At 38.9% G+C, this 27,927-nt stretch overlaps 1 protein-coding gene across 2 annotated transcripts in view; it reads left to right on the forward strand.

Moving 5' to 3' along the window:
• UTRN (utrophin) overlaps positions 1-27,927 on the forward strand; it is a 490,808-nt gene that overhangs the window by 111,985 nt on the left and 350,896 nt on the right. The window contains exons 7-17 of one of the 2 annotated variants that reach the window (XM_060283969.2): positions 2-117; positions 813-973; positions 5,986-6,189; positions 7,099-7,280; positions 8,253-8,403; positions 9,566-9,685; positions 11,830-11,931; positions 15,526-15,633; positions 15,918-16,097; positions 18,610-18,779; positions 23,345-23,468. In XM_060283969.2, the coding sequence (XP_060139952.1) occupies positions 2-117; positions 813-973; positions 5,986-6,189; positions 7,099-7,280; positions 8,253-8,403; positions 9,566-9,685; positions 11,830-11,931; positions 15,526-15,633; positions 15,918-16,097; positions 18,610-18,779; positions 23,345-23,468 (1,618 nt within the window). Of the gene's footprint in view, position 1; positions 118-812; positions 974-4,314; positions 4,415-5,985; positions 6,190-7,098; positions 7,281-8,252; positions 8,404-9,565; positions 9,686-11,829; positions 11,932-15,525; positions 15,634-15,917; positions 16,098-18,609; positions 18,780-23,344; positions 23,469-27,927 lie in introns of those variants that run through there. The other variant, XM_060283970.2, reaches the window with a different exon arrangement.

Raw genomic sequence — 27,927 nt, forward strand, 5'->3', positions numbered from 1 at the left:
GACCCGATCTCTTCAGCTGGGATAGAGTTGTCAAAATGTCCCCAATTGAGAGACTTGAACATGCCTTCAGCAAGGCTCAAACTTACTTAGGAATTGAGAAGCTGTTAGATCCTGAAGGTATTGTTCAGTGTTTAATTACAACCTTGATTTTTCTTTACAGTTTTGAATAATTGAAAAGCAGTGCTTCCCCCCACCCCCCCACTTTTTTGAAAGAATTGTGAAAATTGAGGAGGTGTTTTTCCTTTTGAAATGTGGTACAAGCCATTTTATTACAGACATGATACTTCTGTGCTTAACAGTTTCTAGGATCCTTCAGGAGGAAATTTAATTACATCACTGTAGAATAGTTAATCAATACGAGCGTAAGATTTAAAGTTTTAGGAAAACAGAATTATTAGGTAAACAATTTAGTATTTTATTTATTTCATTAAAATGTGTTTTTGTATGAGCTTGTATATGATGTGAAAACTTCAGTTACAAATGTTGCAGGATTGAATTCTAGACTTATTTTCATACTATGAATGAAATCTATGATGTTATCTTAGATGATAGCTTATCTTTGAGCCTTATGGGGGAAGCTTTTAGGGAAGATTTTTAAGAAATGGGATATGGAACAAAAAAAAGTAGGTAATCATCTTTACCTTTGGCTCATATATTATATGAAATAGAAATTTACTGAGCTGTGGTATTGCAAAGATAATATACTAGCATTGTTTATGGGTACTAAGACAGTTATTTCATATCCGATATTGAGCAATTCACATACTTTGGACATCTAATTTAAGCTAGTTCTTATTTTCTTCTACTTTTAGATGTTGCTGTTCAGCTTCCTGACAAGAAATCCATAATTATGTATTTAACATCTTTGTTTGAGGTGCTACCTCAGCAAGTCACTATAGATGCCATCCGTGAAGTAGAGACACTTCCAAGGAAATATAAGAAAGAATGTGAAGAAGGAGAAATTAACATACAGGTACAGGTAAATTTTTATTAATGTGTTTGACTTGCCATATTTGTTTTCTCTTAGGTACTAGATAAAAACACTTTCAGAGCATTTTTTTTTGTTGACTGAGAATGTCTTGGTTTCTCAGCATCAGAAGTTCAGTTTATCGGTTGGCATGCTGTTACACATCACATGCATGTAATGGAGAACCATAACTTTACTGATTTTACTTTTTAAGAAGGAAAATATATTATTTCATACAGCAAGGCTAGAGTTATAGAGTCTAGGATTGTGATCATGCTTCTGCATAACATGCTTAAGGACCTATGTTCTTCTATCATCTGGTCATCTTTTATCACTCTTGTCCTGTACTGAAGGTGGTTTTTCTCATGTCAGCTTAGTTCTGTTCAAAGTACTAAGTTTTTTTCTTTTTTTGCCATTAAAAAATGGATTTGTACCATTATATTCTCACAAGGGCCATCAAAATGTAAGCTTTTCCCTTTCTTTTAGGAGGAATAATTTTTTTTTTTTTTTTTTTTTTTTTTGTGGTACGCGGGCCTCTCACTGTTGTGACCTCTCCCGTTGCGGAGCACAGGCTCTGGACGCGCAGGCTCAGTGGCCATGGCTCATGGGCCCAGCCACTCGGCGGCATGTGGGATCTTCCCGGACCGGGGCACGAACCCGTGTCCCCTGCATCGGTAGGCGGACTCTCAACCGCTGCGCCACCAGGGAAGCCCTAGGAGGAATAATTGATAATATGTTACTTGGTGAGTTTTTCACTTAAGGGCTGACAGTGGTTTTATTCATCAGGATATAAATGAGGATCCTTTTTTTTCAGGAGATATAAAGTCATGAAATTTTCTTCCTGAATAATTCTGCCTTGAATCAATCCATATTTTACCTTATTCTGTTTTAGTCTAACCAGTTCTCATAATTCATAAAATGAGAGAATCTTAACAGTGGGATGAGACCTTAAAAGGTATTTGGTCTAACATTTATCAACAAAACAATCAAAAGATACACATGGATTTCAAAGTGATAAGAAATACATTTTAGAGAGGCGGAAAGCATGGGCTTTGAAGCTTAAATTTCATCCCTGTTACTTCTTGTTTTGGGTTGGTTACTTACCCTCTCATCCTCAGTTTTACTGCAAAATCTGGGTAAAACCACCCACTTTATAAAGTTAATAAGTTTGAAGTATCTAAAATGATGTTAATAAGCACTCAGCAAGCAGCAGATATTATAATTTTTCCTTCTCATTTTGTTTAGGTATTATCATTCATTTTTATTCAACAAGATTTTTTTTCAAATGTTAGTGATAATGATAATGGTCTTGAATTGGCATAGCATTTTTTTTTTTTCTTCTCCAAGGTTCAAAGGAATTATTATTTCAGGTTTTCTTTGGGTAGTAGGTACCACTTCTTTTATTTTCTCCATTTCAACAAACTATGATTTACAGAAAAAGAAAAAAGCTTAGAGGAAAAGAAGGCAAGAGATGGGGCCAGATTGTGAACCAAGGGCTCTTTTTAGTAGTTTTGAGGATCAAGTGATATTGAGGAAAAGCCCTAATGTTTTATCATTGAATGTTTGCTGAGAAGCATTTGTCTCTAGTAGTATAGTTATTATACTGCATTAATGACGCATCCTTTTCAGGGCTCAAATAATCTTCGGAGTTTGCCTTTTGGTTTTAGAATCATTTCTTCATTGGATCGGGGTTCCTTTTGTTAGAAAGATGGAATATGCTACTCTTATAGTGAAGGCTATTCTCTTTTAAAAAGAAGGGAGATTTCATTTGCCATTCACGGTGTGTAGATAAAATAATCACTTCTGTTTAGGGCTCGGGGTGACATGATAAGAATTGCAGAAGCCATTTGCTGTTTGATTAAGAGCAAGTGTATTGGGACTTGCCTGGTGGCACAGCGGGTGGGAATCTGCCAGCCAATGCAGGGGATGCGGGTTCGAGCCCTGGTCCGGGAAGATCCCACATGCTGCAGAGCACCTAAGCCCTGTGTGCCACCACTACTGAGCCTGCACTTTGGAGCCCATGAGCCACAACTACTGAGCCCGCATGCCACAACTACTGAAGCCTGTGCGCCTGGGGCCTGTGCTCTGCACCAAGGGAGGCCACCGTAATGAGAAGCCTGCGCACCACAACTAAAGAAGGCCCGCGTGCAGCAACGAAGACCCAACACAGCCAAAAATAAATAAATAAATACATTTATTAAAAAAAGAAAAGAGCAGGTGTAATAATATTAACCTTTTCATTAATGCTTTCATGAATGCCTTAGAGGTTGAATTAAGTTAATTGGAGAGAGGAAACATGGTCAAGTTGTAATCATCTACTGTTTGACATATCTTGCCATCCTCTACTTTCCTGAGAACACTAATAGCCCGACTTCCTCTCTTGCTGTTTCTACAAACATGTGCTGTAGAGCATTAGGTGGTCAGCAAATAATTCCTGAATTTCTCTTTAATCTCTCAGTTGAAGGTCTCCTCTTGTATGTGAATGAATACCTTCTGAACACCTGCATTTAGAGGTGTTCCTTCCACTTCCCACCTCATAGATCCTAGTGCCTGTCTAAATGACCTTTGGCTGGTCACTAACTTTCCTAGTTCTCAGAATTCCTCATTAGAATATCGAGGTTTGATACTAAATGACCTCCAGGATTATTGTGGCTTTCCAGTTTTGGGGTTTTAGGTCCGGAACTTAACTCATTTTCCCTTCTTTGTCTTTGGCACCATCCCTCTCCTAATCATCCGTCATTTCATCGTGGACTCACTGATTCATTGTTTTTAACTCCTGCATGTTGTTTACCAGGTCCATTTGGATTCTTCCTCCAGAATATCTTTGGTGTGTGTTTTCTTCCTGTTCCAGCCCTCATACTAATTAAACACCTCATCTCCTCTTGTGGTTTACAAGGCCCAGCCCACCGCCCCAACTCATCTCAGGCCACTGCACGCCAGTCGTGGTGGACTTCCTCCTCTCCTTCCCCAAGATTCTTGTACGTGTGGGTTGCTCTCTGTGAAACGCTTCTCTACCCACTGTTTGCATGGCAAGCTTCTCATCTTTCCTCAATTTCAATGGAACTTTTTCAGAGAAGACTTCCCTGATTAACCTAATTGAAATCCAACCCTACACACACACACACACACACACACACACACACACACACTCACACACTCACTCTGTTTCTTGCTGTCACAGTATTTTTGTAAACTATGTTAAGAATTTTAAATTGTATCTTAAGAGCATTGAGAAAGCAGTGAAAGATTTTAAGCAGGGAAGTCTTATGATGTGGTTACATTTTCCAAACATCATTCTGGCTGCTCTGTGAGAAGTGGGTGGTGGACGTAGCAGTCTGGGGAGCAGCGGGGAAGCAGAGACACTGGTAGCAGGCTGTTGCAGTGCTGAGGACAAACGGTTGTTGTGAAGATGGAAAGGCCTGGATGGATTTGAGATGAATTTTGAAGGTAGGAATTGCTTATACGTACGTATTAAATGTGGGTGGTAAAAGCTAGAGACCAAGGCTGGCTCCCTGATTTTTAGCTGGAGGGGTCAAGTGCATGGAGGAGGCATTTACTGAAATGGGAAGCTTGAAGAGCTTTGGGGGGAAAAACTAGGGTTTAAATACTGACAATGTTTGATATGCCTATGAGACATTGAAGTGGAGATGTTAAGGAAGTAGGACATAGGAGTTTGGAGTTTGGGGCCAGAAATACAAAGGTAAATGTTTGCAGGATGTAGATGGTTCTTTAAATCCAATGGGAATGGATGGAACCATGCAGGCAGAGTACATAGAAGAAAAAAGGGCCCTGGACTTAATTTTGAGGAGCTTCATTACTTGCATGTTGGCAAATGCTGTTGAACTAGGAGGAAAGCCAAGATGGTGTTATTGAAGCAGGGAAAGGAGAGCTTCAGGAGGGTGGGGACTGGTCAGAGGTAGGGAATGCCACTGAAAGCTTAAGGAACATAAGGTGACCGGACCTCCGGGTTTGCTTGGAACAGTTCTGGTTTATGTGTGTTGTTCTAGTACTGTTGATTATCAAAAATGTTGGTTTTTTTGTTAATTACATGGCCATCCTAAAGATGATGCTAGAAAAGTGGATTTGTCAATGAGAAGGTTATTGGTAACACTGGCAAAAGCTTTTCCAGGTGTGTGGTGGGGACCAGTGCCTAATCAGCATGAAAGGGAGTGTTAACAAATGTAGCTGTTAAACATATGAGCATTTCTTATATTGTTCTCTATACGTTTGTGTATGTTTGAGATAGTACATAAAAACTGTGGATGAGAGGTGATAAAGTAGAGACAGGCTGTAGGCAAATTTTAAAGAATTTTTGCTCTGGAAGGGAACAAATGAATGAGAGAGGTGGTAGGTTTGGATATATGACTAAAGTATATAAGAAAATACTCCACTGCCTAGAAGGAGCTTGGAATAACTTATTCCGTGGGCTCTTCGAAAAAAGACCAGCTAGTAACCTAGAGGGCAGCTGCCTCAAAAAAATATCACCAGTACGACAACCTATATGTGTGTCTGTCTTTCAGTGTCTAAAATGCAATGCTAAAATGCAATTCAGTAAAAGCAATTTAACTAGGGTCAAAGCAGGATTCTAATCTCTGTCTCTTTAAATGACATCCATCCTTCAAGGCCCAGCAGGTTCCAGATCCTCTATGAAACTTTCCTATTTTAGCTCTCGGCGAATTCAAATAGCATTCCTTGTTGCACCCGTGGAATTTATAACTTTGTTAATAGCCTTTTTATTTTTGTTCAGAAGTGATTCATGTGGGTTATTTGTCTCTTCCCAGCTATATTAGAATGTCCCTGAGTACAGAATCCATGAGTGATGCAGCTTCTGTACTCTTTGCCATCCTAGCATTTAAAAATGCATTCTATGTCACGGCGTTGCTCACCCAGCTCCTGAGAAGCAGGTGGATGCCTAAGACACAGTGGTGCCTACCTTGGTTTCTCCATCCAGTGTGTCTTTGTGGAACACCTTCTGGTCTTCACAGCGTTTGTGAGTTTTCTTGGCTTTGTTTTTATAGAGCTCAGCGCCAGAGGAGGAGCAAGAAGGTCCCCGAGCTGAAACCCCCAGCACTGTCACCGAGGTTGACATGGATCTGGACAGCTATCAGATCGCACTGGAGGAAGTGCTGACCTGGTTGCTTTCTGCCGAGGACACTTTCCAGGAGCAGGATGACATTTCCGATGATGTTGAAGAAGTCAAAGACCAGTTTGCAACCCACGAAGTAAATAATCTCTAGCTGATGAGCAGGATATATGTGCCATGGTGCCTGTGCCTCAATCAGGGGCTGAACCCTGATGCTTGTTGTTTACTGAATTCTGCTCCACAGAAAGGTCATGGCATATTTTAAGACTTGTGATATTTAAATAGGGCTTTGTTACAGAATTGGTGTGGGTGATTTAACTGTGCACTGGAATTAGATTCCGGATTTTAATCTTACCGTAATTTGTAGATTCTGCGAAGCCACTGACGAAAAAATCAGTGCCTAGTACAGCTCGTTTCTGAAGTGTATTGTTATAGTCAAAACACAAAATGGCTAATTAATACACCAAATCTTTAGATTTGAATGTTCCCCAGGAAGTGATTATTTTTATTTATTGTATGATTAAGAAAACTCATATCCACTATTCCTGTGTAATTTTATATATTGAAAATTTCCTACTATTTCAGGGATATATTGCAGTGGAGTGATTGGATTATGTGAAGAATTCTTTTGATTAAGTAGTTTCTTGGTGTTGATATATTAGTTGGCAGGTCTGATTTGCTGTTTTGGTTTCAAAGTAACAGAAATGGTCATTTTCTTTAAGCAGTTTCTCTTGGGCGAGCATGGTGGTTTATTCAGTATATCTTCTCATAATTCCATGTTCACGACCTAACAGTAGCATAATCAGCATTTACTTAAAAATAGCTGGTGTCATCACGTGTAACATTGTCCTCTTTGATCTATTCTTTTTGCTTCAGGCAGCTGCTTATTCCCTATATTCAGAGCTGAAAAAATTGGATCAAAGTCTTATTTGTTTGCACTCTACATGGTTGCTTTTTCTCACGGCATTAACATTTAGACATTAACAATTTATTAAGATTTTTCTTCTTCAATGAGCAGCTCCCAAATCATAATGATATACCTTCTCAGGCTTTTATGATGGAGCTGACGGCGCACCAGAGCAGTGTGGGCAATGTCCTGCAGGCAGGACACCAGCTGATAACACAAGGAACTCTGTCAGATGAAGAGGAGTTTGAGATTCAGGAACAAATGACCCTGCTGAATGCCAGATGGGAGGCACTAAGGGTGGCAAGTATGGACAGACAGTCCCGGTGAGTGGAAGCTCAGAAAGAAACCCTATTCCATAGACTGCGTTGCCCAGTTTAGCACAAGGAAAAGTCTGCATGTCTGTGAGAACAAGATAACCAGAGAACTTGCCTTGTAAAATTTTGACTCTTTTCTTCATGTAGTGTTGCTGGAATTTTGTATGATCTTTATGTCCCCTTTGATATGTTAACCAAATGAAAAGGTAAAAGTTGCAATACAGAAATTAGCAAAGACATTTAATATGGACTTCGCAGTATTAAAATTGGCTAACCATTAATTCTGATGTGAAGACAGGACTATGTTATATTTATCCCCAGTTCTATTTTGTAACTTTTTTTTTAACATCTTTATTGGAGTATAATTGCTTTACAATGGCGGGTTAGTTTCTGCTTTATAACAAAGTGAATCAGTTATACATATACATATATCCCCATATCTCTTCCCTCTTGTGTCTCCCTCCCACCCTCCCTATCCCACCCCTCTAGGTGGTCACAAAGCACTGAGCTGATCTCCCTGTGCTATGTGGCTGCTTCCCACTAGCTAGCTATTTTACATTTGGTAGTGTATATATGTCCATGCCACTCTCTCACTTCGTGCCATGCAACATTTTTTAAAATATTTTTTTTCCCCATGGTTCGTTTTGTTGCGTGTATTGTGGGTTAAGGAGCGAACTGCATTCCATGGCAATTTCCACCTATTTAATAGGCAGGAATTCCTGATTGAAGAAACAATGATTCTGATACAAATAGAGGGTGCTGTTACTTGCATTCTTTGGCTGCATTTAATTGACTCCATTTAGGAAGAAAATAATTTTTTTTTTTTTTTTTTTGCTGGTTTCTGTATTTAAAGACCAAATGCTACTTTTAACGGTTAGACAAGAATGCGTTCCCTGCCCCATTTCTTGGCTGCCTGGAGTGTGTGTTTGCTGTTGCAAAGGGCAGAAGGAGTGGGAATAATGCTGTGTTCCCCTTGGACAGGCTGCACGATGTGCTCATGGAACTGCAGAGGAAGCAACTACAGCAGCTCTCCGCCTGGTTAACACTCACAGAAGAACGCATTCAGAAAATGGAAACTTGCCCCCTAGATGATGACTTAACATCCCTACAGAAGCTGCTAGAAGATCATAAAGTAAATCTGGCTCATATTTCTTTTATACCTTATCAAATATGAAAAAGCAGCACTTAGCATTCTCAGGAGCCGATGGCTTCTATCATTAGTGCGGAGATGGGACACTTCTTCAGTGTGCTCTTTTATTCAGCAGCCTGTAGGGTAGAGTGCATGGGGATGTGACTTTTCTGAGCCAGGGATGAAAGCACAGGTAAAATTTTATGTGGGTATGTGTAGTTTTCTTATGAAAGTACATAGTGTTCATAAGATTCTCAGGGTTTGTTTTTTTTTTTTTTGGACCTATGAGTGGTTAAGAACCCTAGGGTGTTGCATGAATGCAGTGTGTGGGGAAATAAGGAAACCCTCAGATGGATCTGTACCTAATCCTTTCAGGAAAGCTATTGCTTCTTCTCCTAGGTGAAGATTCAAAATTTGGTGGGAGATTTAATTTGGTCACAAATTTAAGAGATAACTTTTCATAGTCAAGGAAAGGTAGAGTAAAATAGGCTCTCTGTGAACTGAAGAATTTTATTTTTCAATGAAATATCTAGATAACTGATAAATAAAGCTTTAGGGATACATTAAACACAAAAACTCAAGGCATCTGACGACACTATTGGTAGTGTTTGAATAAATTACCTATATACATATGTGTTGTGACCTGCAATGCTCTTCCCATGGGAGAAGTGGGAAGAGAAATTGTCTGTATACCCCTAATTGCTTTCCTGGGTAACAGAACAGCTTCTGACTATCAAATAGTATTCGACTTATCTGTCACTTTATACCATGTTGCACTAGATAAAATGATATCTGACTATGTGTATTCAAGTTTGGGACTTTATTGACTTAATGATTCTATATTCTTAATTCCTACTATAGGCGCTTAACTTGTTTATGGGACACCTTTTTTCTTTTGGCCAAAACTTGGAATAAAAATAATAAAAGTGATGACATCCCATTTGCAATCTGTTATGACATTGCATTTTCAAACTGCTTTGGTTCATAATGAAATGTAAAGATGTATAATGGGTTTGTTTCATTAGTAGAACACTTAGGCTAATGATTGGAGATTTAAACACAGTGCCTCATTAAATGTCCTTAATTACTATTGACAACTGAGTGGATTTTAAATAGGTAAATGGGAAAGAGTAGACATAATGGTTTATCTTAATTTTTTCTCTAGAGTTTGCAAAATGATCTTGAGGCTGAACAGGTGAAGGTAAATTCCCTAACTCACATGGTGGTGATTGTTGATGAAAACAGTGGCGAGAGTGCTACAGCTATTCTGGAAGATCAATTACAGGTAAGACCCTGTAAAGTAGGATCGTCCCAAGGGACCTGTGGTCTGAGCCCCAGTTGCACATTGCCCCTATTCTTCCTGTTCAGTCTCACTGTTTATTTAGAATCGTAGAACAATCTTCTTTAGGTTGTACTTCCCAGTTGGGATTCCACAGCATGCGGGTTTACAGGAGAACCTAGGTATCATTCCTTTACTTCAGCCCTTGGGGAATGGTTGGGGCCGCTTGTGGTCCACAGCTGCCTTGGGCATATGAATAAGTTGTGGAAGCATAAGAACTGATCTCAACAAATGGTCCCCAGACTTCTTGCTCAGAATCACTTGACGAACTTGTTAAGATGCATATTTCTGGGCTCTACGCAGACCTAAGTCCCTGGGAGTGGGGCCCAGTGAATATGTAAAGAAATGCAAAGTTTGAGAATTTCAGCCATGTGGGATTTAATATCCCTGTTTCTTTGGTAGATCAATGTGTGAATGTCAACCCCAGTTCTGCGAACCTTGCTTCTTTTTGCTCAGTGACTATAGTGTATCTTTCCAAGTCTTTATAAAGAGAGTTTTTGGTTGACAGTTAACCCTTGAAAACTTGGGGTTAGGGGCACTGACCTCTCAAGCGGTTGAAAATCCAAGTATAACTTTTTACTTCCCCAAAACTTAACTACCAATAGCCTATTGTTGACTGGAGGTGTTACTGGTAACAAACAGTCCATTAGGACATATTTGGGTTGGCCAAAAAGTTCGTTCAGTTTTAAGGAAAAATAAAAGACACACTTTTCATTTTCACCAAGAACTTTATTGAACAACGTATTTATCAACCGAACGAACTTTTCGGCCAACCCAATATTTTGTGTTATATGCATATCTACAGATGTTTTATGCATTCATGAATACCTAACTTTTTCTTAATTTTTTCGATATCCCTAGGTTATGTGCTTTGTCTTTATTTCAAATTGTCACAAATCTCCAAAATTTTTTCCAGTGTATTTATTGAAAACAATCCACGTATGAGTGGACCCGCAGCTCAAACCCCTGTTGTTCAAGGGTATTTTACTTAAACAATACTTGGATTATCTGATATAATGTTGCCAGCTGATGATTTTCAGTAACTTTCAGACTATAAATTATCATATGAAATTCTTTTTCTTTTGTATCATTTAAAATTAGCCAGTGGTTTTGAGCCTTTGGTGCAGTAGTATTTAGTTATTATAGTAATCTGAGAGGTAGGCATTTATGTCTTGCCTATTTAATAGTGAGGAAATTCAGAGGTTTAAGTAGGCAATGAATTTTCATGCTGAGACAACAGACCTGTCTTCTGGCTCTGCGTTCTCTACCCTTTGAGCTATGCAAAGCTTACTCTGGTATTAAGTATTGAAATAAGATAATATTAATTAAATAATTATTGCTCCCAAGAAGTAATGAAGAAATAAAATTTACAGTTTGTTAATCATTATTTATAAAGCGGTAATAAAATAATTTTTTGGGAAAGTCATCATGAAAATCGATTTTTTTAAACTAATCAAATTTATTTAGTTAGTTTTGCTAATACTTGTAATATTCTGTTGCTAAGTTTTGTGGAATTTTCTATGGATCATGCAATGTAAACAGAACAAATCAATTAAGTATTTTTTCACAGAAATTCTCTCATTCAAAACATAGTTTTTATAAATTAAATTTTTTTTTCATAATTTTGGTACTACAGATGAAAATTGTCTTGGCATGTAAAAGGTGGTTAAGAAACAATTGATGCACTGAATTTTGTCTTAAAGATAATTATAGCCTGAAGAAAATGGAAGCACCGAAAATAGATGTTTGCTTTATTTCGAAGGTATATGTGAAACTGTCAAACTCTCATATAAAAACCACAATAAAATGGAAAAGAGCGGGAATTTGGGGTCAAAAGTTACAGGATGGAGTTCTAATTGTGCCACTTTCTAGCTCTGTAGTGTGAAATAATTAAATTCTATGGAAATTAGTTTTTCTCATCTATAAATTTATAGGATTCATCTGTATTACTTAAAGCAACTTTCATAAAAATATTTTTCATAAATTGCTACTTCGTAATGGAGAACGACGGATGTCAAGAATTTCTTTAAGGATTGTGTTAATTATCTCTTAAGGCTTTGTTGACAAAGGATGGTTTCTTCCTTTTCTAGAAACTTGGTGAACGTTGGACAGCCGTGTGCCGATGGACTGAAGAACGTTGGAACAGGTTACAGGAAATCAACATTCTGTGGCAGGAATTACTGGAAGAACAGGTATGAAGCTGTTATCCATAATGGGCAAAATAAGTGGTGAAAAGTAAACCCATCATTAATTATGGCATTAGAATAAAGTCTTGTTTATTTTTCTTCAAAAGGAAAATTTATAAATGTTTATTATGTTAAAAGTCAGCTTTGTATCCATTTTATCATGCAGTTTATTCATAGAGATTGCATTATATATTAGCTCCATTGTAATAATAATTTGACTTTGTTCATTACTGAGAATATTAGTATTTAGATATGCTACTTTTAGGATTTGCTTGACATAATTTTTACTGCATTCGTGTTGGGTAATGTATTTGAACTTGTATCCATACAGCCTAGCGTATGGTTTGTGCTCAGTACATAATGATAAATGAATCCATTCAGTACTTTGTGAACTTTAAACCACAAGAATTTTTCGTGATTTTTAATCAGGATAACTACTGAAATTAATAAGAAAATATTATTTAGCAACACCATTGATTGAACACTTAGTTAATTTTTTTTTCAGTAAGGATAAACATAGAAAATGAACCTTTTGAGCAAAGCTGCCACTTCAAGTTTTCAGTCTGAGTGGTGGCCCTTTGCCCATCTTCATCCTTCCAGAAAAGCAACCGTCAAAACAGAATACAAATAAGCAAGACTTTTCCTCAAAGTGCCAAAGAATTGTGGTGTAGAAAATAAGCAGATACTCTGTTCCCACTTCTCAGTGTCCATTGTGAGTCTTTTAAATGCATTTCATTTCCATCCACAAAAAGCGGCTATATTCTTTTCACGGAATAAAAACAGATGTATGATGTTTTGTGATTTACTAAATATGGTGGCAGAGAGAACATCTTAAAAAGCAGGTTGCAGAATTTGTCCCAGTGAAGTTGTAAGTTACTGCCACCTGCCCCCAAGACCAGAATTGTCCTATTAAGAATCACATAATGGACCCGATTCTGATTTCTGAAATATTTACATTTCACTTTACAAAGATTTAAATTTACTTAGTCCCTTTTATTCAGGCCAATGAGTCACGTAGAATAATTAAAATTTTACTTCATTAATGATTGTGGGAGACATTGATTGCTAGGGAACACTGTGTTACTCATCTAAGTAAAATAATTTAAAATTTGGAAAGAATCAAAATTTGGTAATTAAAAGTATTTAAAAATAGAGGGTGGCTGGACTGAAGCCAACACTGGTACTTAATTGATAATTTGCTGTTAAAGAGAATGAGACCAATCAACTGTGTCTGAATTAGAAAATCTTTCAAGGGATTATTGTTCACTCAGTTGCAGAGGCTTTAAGATAGAAATGGGCTCTGAGAATTAGTTCAAAATTTCTGCAGCATAAGCCAAGTGTGTGGCAAGCAAGGTATTCTGTGATTGACTTTAACCTACCTTTCCAAACTTAACTTTCCCTCAGTCCTTCCATGTACCCAGTGCTCAAATCCTGAATTCCCAGTTTGTAGCCCATTCCTAGACTGTCAAGGCCACGAGAGTAGAGCTGGTTCTTTTTCACTTCTCTATTCCCAGTGCATATGGTGCATGATAGGTTGCTTATGGGTTGTGTTGTATTGTTTTCATGGTTTTGGAAGAGCGAACTGGTTTTCTAGCCTCTGTGTTTTTAAGTGTGGCATCTTCCTCGGAATGCCTTTTTACCCATCTCTTTAGTTTTAAGTTCTCCCCACCTGTTACCAACCCTTTCGAGTCCGGCTCCTACAAGGGCCCTCTTGCCCAGTGATGCTCGAGCCAATAGAATGAAACCTGGTTTGGTTCAGAAGCAAAGGAAAGTTTTATTCTTTTTTTTTTTTTAATTTTATTTATTTTTGGCTGCGTTGGGTCTTCGTTACTGCATGCAGGCTTTCTCTAGTTGCGGCGAGCAGGGGCTACTCTTTGTTGCAGTGCGCAGGCTTCTCATTGCAGTGGCTTCTCTTGTTGCGGGGCACGGGCTCTAGACATGCGGGCTTCAGTAGTTATGGCACGTGGTCTCCATAGTTGTGGCTCGTGGGCTCTAGAGCGCAGGCTCAGTAGTTGTGGCGCACGGGCTTAGCTGCTCCACGGCATGTGGGGTCTTCCCGGACCAGGGCTCGAACCCGTGGCCCCTGCATTGGCAGGCGGATTCTTAACCACAGCGCCACCAGGGAAGTCCGAAAGTTTTATTCTTCGAGGAAAGAATGGAGAGGAGTGAGCTTGCGCCCTAGAGTCCACGCTCTCCCCAGCAGTCATCGGCGGGGCTTCTTTAGAGGGTTCTTCTTGGCGGGGAGGGGGTGGAGTTCTCGCGGGTCTGGTGCAGGTGTGTTGCTCATGGCTCCAGATTACAGTGCCGGGCGCAGCCTCTCTGCACATGGCCTGCTGCCGCCATCTTGGACTGAGGTGTCATGCCCGGCACTCCTGCACACCGGCTGCCGAGCTGAGATGTTGGGCATGGTGGGTCTCCTCTGGGAACCAGTCCACCTTGTTAGGTGCAAGGACTCTGCACATGGCTGCCTACAGGCAAGTGAAACTAGACTAAGCACAAAAGAGGAGGTGAGAACTTACCACCTAGATTCTGCCTTATTTTTCCCGGTATCCCAGTGGGCTTTGCCAGTGACTTATCCATCTAGGACCATGAAGTCCCCTATAAACTCCCTTCCCTCCCCACTGTTTCAGAACTGTAAGCAATCCCTTTGTGGTGTCTGCACTTTCTAACTGGTGGCACAGTTATTTTTGTGCGTATCTTATCACTCTTACTACATTGAGGACAGGATCCATGTTTGTCTTGTATTTTCTAATCTTTCTCCTTTTTTTGGTGGAATATAAAGGCAGAGAATGGTTGTTAAATAAACTGATAAATAAAACAACTAGAGAAAGAGTTGATTCCAAACACAGAACCAAGAATTTCCCCCCTCAACTCTAGAAAAAGGTTTCTGTGGTAAATACTACATTTTGGGAAAAATTATCCCAATGCAGCCATTTTTGTTGTTTTGACTCCTCCTTCATGTTTATCTCCCTACTTTACTAAATATCTTCTGCCTAAAAGACATGCATCACTGGCCAATGAAGTTTAAAGATCTTTATATTGACTTTGGACTGTCCTCAAACTTCGTCCTCTAGTCATAATTGCTGTCAAATCTGGAGCATTAGTGTGGTTGTCCTGCAAGATGCATGAAAAAACCATTGGCTTCGCAGTGTGGGTCTTTGAACCTGTCTCTGCAGTTAACAAGCCAAGAGATCTTGGACATATAATTTGGCTTCTCTCTGTTTCTTCCTTAAAATGAGGGGCTGAGACAAGAAAATCTCTGACCTTCCCTCTGCATCTAGAGAGTTATAAAGTGATTCTTTTGGAGACTTGGATAGCTGGATTTAGCCTTTTAGACCCACCTACTTCCCTGAGAATTAGGTTTAGTTATCCAGGAGTGGGGCTAATTTCAGGTCGATCTGTTGCAAATCTGAGAAGGGTAATATCTTAAAGATGCCTTCCTGGGTCATTTATGCCTCAGGCTTAGGTGTTTGAAGTCCTTCTTATCCCAGATGTGGATAAGCTTCTAGTAACATAAAGATTGGAGATTCTGGAACTTGATTGAATTGAATTACCAAATGATTCCCTAAATATATTTCTAACTTTTATTATTCTTTGTAGTGCTTGTTGAAAGCATGGTTAACTGAAAAAGGAGAGGCTTTAAATAAAGTCCAGACGAGCAACTTCAAAGACCAAAAGGAACTCAGTGTCAGCGTTCGACGACTGGCTGTAAGTGATGTCACTGTCAGCATCTGTCTTTTAGGCCTGTGCTATCTTACTGTTTTATATCGACGGTTAATACAATTTAGTCAATAGACTCATTACCTAACTCTGGAATGCTGCCATGTAATGATCTAGAACCAGGAGTCTTATCTTTTTTTTAGCTTTAGGGAATTAATTGCAAGGCAGGTGAATTTTATAATAAAATATACATGTTTACATTTCCTGACTGGGGAACAGGAAGATAAAGTCCTGTTAAAAGGGAGTCATCTAATAAGTATCTGAAATACTAGATTTTGAAGGAAGACATGGAAATGAAGCGTCAAGCGTTGGATCAACTGAGTGAGATTGGCCAGGATGTGGGTCAGTTACTTGATAATCCTAAGGCATCCAAGAAGATCAACAGTGACTCAGAGGAACTGACTCAGAGATGGGATTCCTTGGTTCAGAGACTAGAAGATTCCTCCAACCAGGTACCTTTTACTTTGGGTAATGTGTTGTGCCATTAAGTGGAAATTATATGTTCAGGTTTGTTTTAGTTTTTGTGAAATAAAAGTAGTAGCTAAACTAAAAAGTTGGTTTTTTTATACCTGGTTTACTATAAAATTGAAAAATTGACATGTGAATGTCTTCTTTAGTTTTCTAAAGTAAATTTTAGTAGACCTTCAAAAAACTTACTGAGACCCAGTCATTCAACCCTTAGTAACTGATAACACTTAGACATGAATCCATTAAATGATCTTTCAATCTTAAATAATCTTATTCATTTAAAGAATATTTTAACAAATTGAACAAAATTAACACTTCGGTTTGTACATGAATGTTCATAGCAGCATTATTCATAATAGCTAAAAAGTGAAACAACTGATAATATCCATCAATAGATGGATGGATAAACAAAATGTGGTATATCCATGCAATTATTAGGCAATAATAAAATGAAGTACTGATACATGATACAACATGGATGAACCCTGAAAACACTGTGCTGAGTAAAAGTAGCCAGTCACAGGCTTAATGCACTATAATTCTATCTATATGAAGTATCCAGAACAGGCAAACCCAGAGAGACAGGGGCCAAGAGGGAGAGGAAGATGGGGAGTGACTGTTTTGGGCACAGGGTTTCTTTTTTTTTTGTTCTCTGAAGATAATATAATTTATTTAGATATCAATAAAGGAAGGGGATTTAGAGGGCTTCCCTGGTGGCACGGTGGTTGAGAGTCCGCCTGCTGATGCAGGGGACACGGGTTCGTGCCCCGGTCCGGGAAGATCCCACATGCCGCGGAGCGGCTGGGACCGTGAGCCATGGCCACTGAGCCTGCGTGTCCGGAGCCTGTGCTCCACAACGGGAGAGGCCACAGCAGTGAGAAGCCCGCGTACCACAAAAAAAAAAAAAAAAGGTAGGAGATTTAGGAACCACACTTATAAAGAACCAAGAAGTAAAAGAAGAAATCAAAAGGACAATTAGAAAATTATTTGAGATTAATAAAAACAAAACCAAAACATACCAAAACTCATGAATTCAGTGAAAGTAGTGTTCAGAATGAAATTGATAGCTTTACATGCCTATGTTAAAAAAGTTATATCAACATCCTAAACTTCTCTATTAAGAACTAGAAAAAAGAGTAAATTAAACCAAGTAGAAGAAAGAGAATAACAAATATTAGAGTACAAATATCTAACGAAGAGAATGGAAAAACAATTGAGAAATTAAATAAAACCAAAATTTGATTCATTGGAAAAATTAACAAAATTGACAAAACTTTAGCCACACCAACTAAGCACAAAAGAGAGGACTCAAATTTCTCAAATCAGAAATATGAGATGATATCACTACCAACCTTATTGGAATAAAATCATTGTCATCATCACCATCATCTTTTACATATTTTTCCAGAAAGTAGAGGTGGGGAGGACGTTTCCCAAATAATTTTAGGAAATGTGTATTCTCCTATGCCAAAACAAAGATATCACAAGCAAAGAAAATTTTGTATAAATATCTCTTATGAACATAGATGTGAAAATTCCCAAGTAAATACTAGAAAATCAAATCCAATAACATATAAAAAGAATATGTTGTGACCAAGTGGGAGTTATCCCTAGAAGGGAAGATTGAAATATCAATCCATGCATTACACCATATCAATAGAATAAAAGACAAAAACGTGATCATCTAAATATAAAAAAGGCATTTGACAGAATTCAACACCCTTTTATGATAAAAACACACACCAAACTGGAAATAGATGGGAGCTTTCTCAACCTAATAAAGAGCTTCTACATAAAAACCAAAGACCAACGTCACACTCAGTGATGAAAGACTGAATACTTTCTCCCTCATGCAAGGAACAGGACAAAGATGTCCTTGTACTAGAGTTTCTAGACAGGATGATTAGGCATTAAAAATAAATAAAACTCATGTGAATTGGAAAAAAATAAAACTATCTCTGTACTCACATGATATAACCTTTTATGTAGAAAATCCTAAGGAATCCATACACACACACACACACACACACACACACACAACTATTAGACTGATAAACATGCAACAAGCTTGCAGGATACAAGATCAGTATATACATTTGAATACATTGCTGTACGTTATTGATAAGTAGTTGTTCCTGAGGTCTGGAGCAGGGGTGTGCAAACTACAGGTCTTGTGGACTAAATCTAATCAGCTCCTTGTATTTGTGAATAAAGTTTTATTGGAACACAGTCATGCCCATTAATTTATCAATACATATCATCTATGGCTTTTTTCCTGCCACAATAACAGAGTTGAGTAATTGTGACAGAGACTTTAGGGTTTCGTTTTGAAATGATAAAACTATTCTGGAATTAGAAAGTGGGCATGGTTGCACAACTCTGAATATATTAATAACCATTGGACCGTACATTTCCCAGGGGAGAATTTTATGGCATGTGAATTATATCCCAATAAAGCTGTTATAAAACATTAAAACTGGATGATTTTTATTTCAGGTGACTCAGGCTGTCGCAAAGCTGGGAATGTCCCAGATTCCTCAGAAGGATCTTTTGGAGACGGTTCGCCTAAGAGAACAAGTAACTACAAAAAGGTCTAAGCAAGAGCTGCCTCCTCCTCCTCCCCCAAAGAAGAGACAGATCCCTGTGGATCTGGAAACTAAGAAAAGGTGAGAACAGATAGAGACTATTTTCCAAACCCAATCCCGCACATAATGTATTTTGTACTCAGAACTTATTTTGTACTGATCACTAATCATATGCAAATTTAGACATAATTATTGTAATGGAAATTCAACTACCGAACCACTCACTACCTCTGAGTCTTCTGAGTATTTCACTTTACACTGCTAAGCATCTAAATCATCTGGATGATTTTATTTATCTTGGGTTCAATTGGGAGAACTGTGTGACAGAACCCTTCTTCCTTTCCCATCAGTTATCTTGGGTGGATATGATTGTCCATGATCCCTCATTTATTCTTTCTTTCTCTATCACAGTTCCTACAGTTTTGCTTTAGATCCATCTCCTTATTCTTTGTGACTCTCCTTCTCTTCTCACCTTTAAAAAAACGTACTTCAGGGAAGTAATTCATTTTTAGTCTCCTTTTCTTCCTTTTCCCCCTTCTTTTCTTTTTTCATGTCTTCTTTCTTTGTTAATTCCTTTGTCATATTTATTAATAGATTCTTCGTGTTTTGCTTTAAAATCCATCTTTGGTAAAATATCTTTTCATTTCTGACTCAAAAGAAATGCAGGATCCTTATAGGAGGAATAACCATGGCTGGTGTATAGTGAACTTTTACTAGTGTCAGATCCTCTGTAGAGCTCTCCTGTGGGCGAGGTACTGTTCCTCACAGGCACTGGAGCAGGTAGTCTCAGAGCAGCCCTTGAGTAGTGCTATCATTCTTGCCCTTTGACAGTAGAATCCCAGTGCTTGGGTGAATGGGCTGTTATTTTTGCCTGAATAAAAATGATATGATTTCCCCAGTTTAGCTTTTGTTAGACAAAGCAGGATTGTAATTTTATCTGATGACCTTCATTTTGATAATAAGGCTGTGTTCCTGCCTCCTAAGAGCATCTCCTTGCAGGACCACTGGACCTCTGAGTTGCAAGCAGCGGCTGTGGAACTTTGACTTCTGGAGCCAAGGTAGCAGATGAGGGAGATGCTTCTGATGTTGATATCACCATAGACCTTTCATTTCCTGAGTGTTTATATTCTGTCAGTGTATCTGGCAGGGTGTCTCTCCAGTGCTGACTGTGCATTGGAAGCTGGGAAGGTTGTAAAAGACTAGGGCGCATAAATAGGTTCTGGTACCAATTCTGACTCACAGGTTTAGTCCTACAAGACTGCTTTCTCTTCCTCCTCCCCTGCCCCAGACCAGATGCCACTTACAAGCCCAGGTTACCAGGTTACATGTTGAATTAAACAAGGCATAAAATTCCCCTTCTCTTCCCTGTTTCTTACCTACTGGCTACAGGTTGGAGGTTTCCACGGCCTCCTCCTTGGACTTGAGACGCTAGTCGCAAATCCAGGTTGTTACCTATATTCTGACCAACTGGTTATAATTCAGAGGTTTCTAACACCACCTCCTCTGGTTCAGTTAATTTGCTAGAGCAGCTTATAGAACTCAGAGAAGCATTTTACTTAATAGATTATCTGTTTATTATAAAAGGAATGCCACCCAGGAACAGCCAGACTGAAGAGATGCACAGGGCAAGTCATAGGGAAAGGGTGCGGAGCTCCCGTGCCCTCTCCAGGTGCCCCACTCTCTCTGAATATCCATGTGTTCACCAACCCGAAGCTCTCTGGACCCCATCCTTTTGGGTTTTTAGGGAGGCTTCGTTACATAGTCATGATTGATTAAATCATTGACCTTTGGTGATTGATTCAACCTCCATCCCCTCTCCTCTCCCCTGAAGTCAGGGGGGTGAGACCGAAAGTTCCAACCCTCTAATCACAGGGTTGGGTCTCCTGACAACCAGCCCACCTTTTTAGGTGGGATCCCAAAGTCATCTCACTAACATAACAAAGGACACCTTTGTTGCTCTCATCACTGGAAATTCCAAGGGTTTGGGGAACACGATGCCAGAAATACGGACAAAGACCAAGTATACATTTCTTACTCTAAATTACAATATCACAGTGCATAACTATAAGATCTTAAACACGACCATGTTATATAGGGTGAATTCTGCTGCAAGAAACAGAATACTGTACCCAAAGTGACTTAAACGATGAGGTCACTGATTATCTCATGTTACAAGAAGTCCGGAGGTGGGGCAGTTTTAATGGGATGGTGTGGGTCAGCATCCTGGCACCTTGTCTCTGCCCTCCTCAGCATGTTGGCTTTTCCCTTGTTTTCTCATGGTCCCAAGATGCTGCTGTAGCACTGGGCATAACATCCTTGTATAAACTGCTTTATAGGCAGGTAGAGCAGTTTTTCCTTATTTGGAGAAAAACCTTTCCTGGAAGATATCAGCTAACTCCCGCACCCTGGTCTCAGTGGCCAGGACTCAGTCACTTGCCCACACCCTGGGTTCCTGGGAGGTTGAAACTGTCCTGCCTTTTCAGTCTCTATGGTTGTGTTCTGGGGTACTGGGGCAGCAAGGAAGAAGTGTGGGGAGGGAGGTGTCTGTTGGGTGGGCAACTAGTTGTGAATTCCACAGTCTTTTATCCATGATTTGATTGATGCAGAAATGCCTTCAGTTCATTCCTGGACCAATGGAGGCTTGAGTACATCCAGTTCCTTATAATAGACGGCAGTGAAGTTTCATTATTAGAAATTTTGCCCAAAGTTTGCCCCTCTAAGTCTATTCATGTGTGCTAGTTTTGCATCTTGGAGTGATATAGAGCTACATCACCCCCCTTCAATATGGTACCTCTTCAGAATTTAAGGATAGGTTTCATATTCTAATTTACATTGTCCTAAAGTCTAAGTATTCTTAAGCATCCTAATGTGACATGGTTTCCAGATCCTTTAATGTTTTTAGTCTGATGGAGAAACCACTATTAGCTTGTCTTAAAATGGGCTGTCCGAGCAGATGTGAACTTGAATAACTGCTTAGCACAGCTTATAATACATGCCTCAAAAATGATGGTTTATTTCCCCTTCTCTTCTCCTGGTGCTGCTAGTGGCTGGTTTTTTTTTGTTGTTTTTTCAGTCACCACAGGGACAGTCATTTCCTATAATCTAGATACATTTCTGTTAACATGAGCTGAGATCACTGGGCCTCCAAGGAGTTCACATTGCGCCTTCTCATACTGAGGGCAGAGGTGGAGTAAGTCTCCAAAAGGCCATTTAAAACATATGATCTGGTTTCTGCTCCTCTTCTCTGAAAGATTAAATAGAAACCGGCTCTTGAGATGACAGGAGGCGTGCACCATTGTTGGAGTGATACTGTGACCCCTGGTTATTTACCTACAGTGTCACAACATCCCATTCAAAGTACCAGAAAAATTTATCTTGATGCGAAGACAAATATTCGTAATTCACTAGAAACACGTTGAGCCAAGTTTCCCAAAAGAATCAGCAAGGACAACCTGTGCTTACCTGAAAGTCTCTGAAAATACCCAGATCTTGCTTTGAGAAACCCTGGGGCAAAGCCCTGGATAAGAGGACAGACGCCTCAGCTTGAATCCCAGCTCTACCTTTTGTTAGCTTTGCTGCCTGGAGTAGTTATTTGAAACCTCTGCGAGCTCAATTCCTGCATCACTAGAAAGGATAATAACAGTGTATACTCACAGGGTTGTTGTGAGGCTTCCTTGACTTAATAATGCACATAAACCATTTAGAGAAGGGCCTGGCATATGGCCAGCAACCACTGACTGTTCCTCTTCTTGTTCCTCCTCACTGGTTTTGACCGACTTTCTCAGCACCTCTAAAGTCTGTCCCCTTTTCTCCTTTCCACTGTCATTTGGTTCGGCTTCCAGTACTACCACAGCCTGTTCTCTGGACTTGCCTCTCTTTATTCTTTCTCCTCAGTGAACACAAAAGGGTAAATATAATCATGTCCGTCCCATGCTTTAAGCCCCTCACTGGCTCTCAGCTGTCTTTTGGGTAAGGTCCAACTCCTTAATCTATCCTGCAGGGCTTTCCAGTCACTGGTCCCTGTGGCTCCCTGCCACACTGTCAATTGTTCCCCCCGACTAGTGCTTGCTATTCCAGCCACACCTAACTACTTATAGTGTGCAAAGTGTGTTCCTCCCTTTCTTTGTTCTCCTTTTATGCGGAAAACTCCCGGGCACAATGCTGTTGTTCCCCAGGAAGCCATTCCCTCCCCATTGGCTTAGGAGGCATCCTGTGAATTCCTGGGATTGTGTTGGTTTACCTTCATATTAAGAGCCCAGTCCAGTGCCTGGCATATAGGAGACTCAGTAACTACATGTTGAATTAAACAAGGCATTAACTTAGGAATGTCTGTACTTGTTCTTTTCTGCTGTTATCTAACCAAATATGTTTTTCATGATCTACAAAGGGTTTACGAAAGTATAAGTGGTTTCTTATAATGTTTAAAATTTTTATTTAATTATTTTCTTTATTCATTGACACTACGATTTTGTTCCTGTTTTTCATACTTTTAATTGTAAATGTATGATCTTATTTTGTATAGTTACTGTATTTCTCGGTTGCCTTTATTTTTGATGAGTGCTTAAAAACACATACCTCTTTCTTGAGCCAAGTGAAACAATAGAAGAAAATGACTGACATTTGGTAACATCTGAATTTCAAATCAGGTTTGATGCTATAAGTGCTGAGCTGTTGAACTGGATCTTGAAATCAAAGACTGCCATTCAGGCCACAGAGATAAAAGAGTATAAGAAGATGCAAGAAACATCAGAAATGAAAAAGAAGTTGAAGGTAAAACATAAAACAAAAATATTGCAGTGAATAAAATATTTCATCAGGATGGATTTGCTGTTGGCATAAAGATGTGATGGGATCCAAAGTCTTCCAAAATGTAGCCGTAAGATACCTTTTAGAATGCTGTAGTACATTTTGTTATTTTTCTGTTTTGGTTTTTTTTTTGCGGTACACGGGCCTCTCACCGTTGTGGCCTCTCCCGTTGCGGAGCACAGGCTCCGGACACGCAGGCTCAGTGGCCATGGCTCACGGGCCTAGCTGCTCTGCGGCATGTGGGATCTTCTTGGACCGGCGCATTAACCCATGTCTCATGCATCGGCAGGCGGACTCTCAACCACTACGCCACCAGGAAAGCCCGTAGTACATTTTGAATCTATGCAAGCTGGCTGGCATCAGATCCCTGTGTGGAGGAGGAGTTTTGTTTTTGTTTTTTTAATTTGAAGGATAGTTGATATACAATATTTTATTAGTTACAGGTGTACAGCATCGTGATTCAATATTTTTATAGATTATACTCTATTTAAAGTTGTTATAAAATAATGGCTATACTTCCCTCTGCTGTCCAATATATCCTTGTAGCTTAAATCTTTTTTTTTTTTTTACATCTTTATTGGAGTATAATTGCTTTACAATGGTGTGTTAGTTTCTGCTTTATAACAAAGTGAATCAGTCATACATATACATATGTTCCCATATCTCTTCCCTCTTGCATCTCCCTCCCTCCCACCCTCCCTATCCCACCCCTCTAGGTGGTCACAAAGCACCGAGCTGATCTCCCTGTGCTATGCGGCTGCTTCCCACTAGCTATCTATTTTACGTTTGGTAGTGTATATGTGTACACGCCACTCTCTCGCTTTGTCACAGCTTACCCTTCCCCCTCGCCATATCCTCAAGTCCATTCTCTAGTAGGTCTGTGTCTATACTGCTGTCTTACCCCTAGGTTCTTCATGACATTTTTCTATTCTTAAATTCCATATATATGTGTTAGCATACAGTATTTGTCTTTCTCTTTCTGACTTACTTCACTCTATATGACAGACTCTAGGTCCATCCACCTCATTACAAATAGCTCAATTTCCTTTCTTTTGATGGCTGAGTATTATTCCATTGTACATATGTGCCACATCTTCTTTATCCATTCATCCGATGATGGACACTTAGGTTGCTTCCATCTCCAGGCTATTGTAAATAGAGCTGCAATGAACATTTTGGTACATGACTCTTTTTGAATGATGGTTTTCTCAGAGTATATGCCCAGTAGTGGGATTGCTGGGTCATATGGTTGTTCTATTTGTAGTTTTTTAAGGAACCTCCATACTGTTCTCCATAGTGGCTGTACCAATTCACATTCCTACCAGCAGTGCAAGAGTGTTCCCTTTTCTCCACACCCTCTCCAGCATTTATTGTTTCTAGATTTTTTGATGATGACCATTCTGACTGGTGTGAGATGGTATCTCATTGTAGTTTTGATTTGAATTTCTCTAATGATTAGTGATGTTGAGCATTCTTTCATGTGTTTGTTGGCAGTCTGTATATCTTCTTTGGAGAAATGTCTATTTAGGTCTTCTGCCCATTTTTGGATTGCGTTGTTTGTTTTTTTGTTATTGAGCTGTGTGAACTGCTTATAAATTTTGGAGATTAATCCTTTGTCAGTTGCTTCATTTGCAAATATTTTCTCTCATTCTGAGGGTTGTCTTTTGGTCTTGTTTATGTTTTCCTTTGCTGTCCAAAAGCTTTGAAGTTTCATTAGGTCCCATTTGTTTTTGTTCTTATTTCCATTTCTCTAGGAGGTGGGTCAAAAAGTATCTTGCTGTGATTTATGTCGTAGAGTGTTCTGCCTATGTTTTCCTCTAAGAGTTTGATAGTTTCGGCCTTACATTTAGGTCTTTAATCCATTTTGAGCTTATTTTTGTGTGTGGTGTTAGGGAGTGATCTAATCTCATACTTTTACATGTGCCTGTCCAGTTTTCCCAGCACCACTTACTGAAGAGGCTGTCCTTTCTCCATTGTACATTCCTGCCTCCTTTATCAAAGATATGGTGACCATATGTGCATGGGTTTATCTCTGGGCTTTCTATCCTGTTGCATTGATCTATATTTCTGTTTTTGTTCCAGTACCATACTGTCTTGATTACTGTAGCTTTGTAGTATAGTCTGAAGTCAGGGAGCCTGATTCCTCCAGCTCCGTTTTTCGTTCTCAAGATTGCTTTGGCTATTCGGGGCCTTTTGTGTTTCCATACAAATTGTGAAATTTTTTGTTCTAGTTCTGTGAAAAATGCCAGTAGTTGTTTGATAGGGATTGCATTGAATCTGTAGATTGCTTTGGGTAGTAGAGTCATTTTCGTAATGTTGATTCTTCCAATACAAGAACATGGTATACCTCTCCATCTGTTTGTATCATCTTTAATTTCTTTCATCAGTGTCTTATAATTTTCTGCATACAGGTCTTTTGTCTCCTTAGGTAGGTTTATTCCTAGGTATTTTATTCTTTTTTTTGCAATGGTAAATGGGAGTGTTTTCTTGATTTCACTTTCAGATGTTTCATCATTAGTGTGTAGGAATGCCAGAGATTTCTGTGCATTAATTTTGTATCCTGCTACTTTACTAAATTCATTGATTAGCTCTAGTAGTTTTCTGGTAGCATCTTTAGGATTCTCTATGTATAGTATCATGTCATCTGCAAACAGTGACAGCTTTACTTCTTCTTTTCCGATTTGGATTCCTTTTATTTCCTTTTCTTCTCTGATTGCTGTGGCTAAAACTTCCAAAACTATGTTGAATAAGAGTGGTGAGAGTGGGCAACGTTGTCTTGTTCTGGATCTTAGTGGAAATGCTTTCGGTTTTTCACCATTAAGGACGACGTTGGCTGTGGGTTTGTCATATATGGCCTTTATTATGTTGAGGAAAGTTCCCTCTGTGCCTACTTTCTGCAGGGTTTTTATCATAAATGGGTGTTGAATTTTGTCAAAAGCTTTCTCTGCATCTATTGAGATGATCATATGGTTTTTCTCCTTCAATTTGTTAATATGGTTTATCACATTGATTGATTTGCATATATTAAAGAATCCTTGCATTCCTGGAATAAACCCCACTTGATTATTTGTATGATCCTTTTAATGTGCTGTTGGATTCTGTTTGCTAGTATTTTGTTGAGGATTTTTGCATCTATGTTCATCAGTGATATTGGCCTGTAGTTTTCTTTCTTTGTGACATCCTTGTCTGCTTTTGGTATCAAGGTGATGGTGGCCTCGTAGAATGAGTTTGGGAGTGTTCCTCCCTCTGCTATATTTTAGAAGAGTTTGAGAAGGATAGGTGTTAGCTCTTCTCTAAATGTTTGATAGAAGTCGCCTGTGAAGCCATCTGGTCCTGGGCTTTTGTTTGTTGAAAGATTTTTAATCACAGTTTCAATTTCAGTGCTTGTGATTGGTCTGTTCATATTTTCCATTTCTTCCTGATTCAGTCTTGGCACGTTGTCCATTTCTAAGAATTTGTCCATTTCTTCCAGGTTGTCTATTTTATTGGCATAGAGTTGCTTGTAGTAATCTCTCATGATCTTTTGTATTTCTGCAGTGTCAGTTGTTACTTCTCCTTTTTCATTTCTAATTCTATTGATTTGAGTCTTCTCCCTTTTTTTCTTGATGAGTCTGGCTAATGGTTTATCAATTTTGTTTATCTTCTCAAAGAACCAGGTTTTAGTTTTATTGATCTTTGCTATCATTTCCTTCATTTCTTTTTCATTTATTTCTGATCTGATTTTTATGATTTCTTTCCTTCTGCTAACTTTGGGGTTTTTTTGTTCTTTCTCTAATTGCTTTAGGTGCAAGGTTAGGTTGTTTATTCGAGATGTTTCCTGTTTCTTAAGGTAGGATTGTATTGCTATAAACTTCCCTCTTAGGACTGCTTTTTCTGCATCCCATTGGTTTTGGGTCATCGTGTCTCCATTGTCATTTGTTTCTAGGTATTTTTTAATTTCCTCTTTTATTTCTTCAGTGATCACTTCGTTATTAAGCAGTGTATTGTTTAGCCTCCATGTGTTTGTATTTTTTACAGCTCTTTTCCTGTAATTGATATCTAGTCTCATAGCGTTGTGGTCGGAAAAGATACTTGATACAATTTCAATTTTCTTAAATTTACCAAGGCTTGATTTGTGACCCAAGACATGATCCATCCTGGAGAATGTTCCATCAGCACTTGAGACAAATGTGTATTCTGTTGTTTTTGGGTGGAATGTCCTAAATATCAATTAAGTCCATCTTGTTTAATGTATCATTTAAAGCTTGTGTTTCCTTATTTATTTTCATTTTGTATGATCTGTCCATTGGTGAAAGTGGGGTGTTAAAGTCCCCTACTATGATTGTGTTACTGTCGATTTCCCCTTTTATGGCTGTTAGTATTTGCCTTATGTATTGAGGTGCTCCTATGTTGGGTGCATAAATATTTACAGTTGTTATATCTT

The sequence above is a fragment of the Globicephala melas genome, chromosome 14, assembly GCF_963455315.2.
Source record: "Globicephala melas chromosome 14, mGloMel1.2, whole genome shotgun sequence".
Taxonomy (NCBI): domain Eukaryota; kingdom Metazoa; phylum Chordata; class Mammalia; order Artiodactyla; family Delphinidae; genus Globicephala; species Globicephala melas.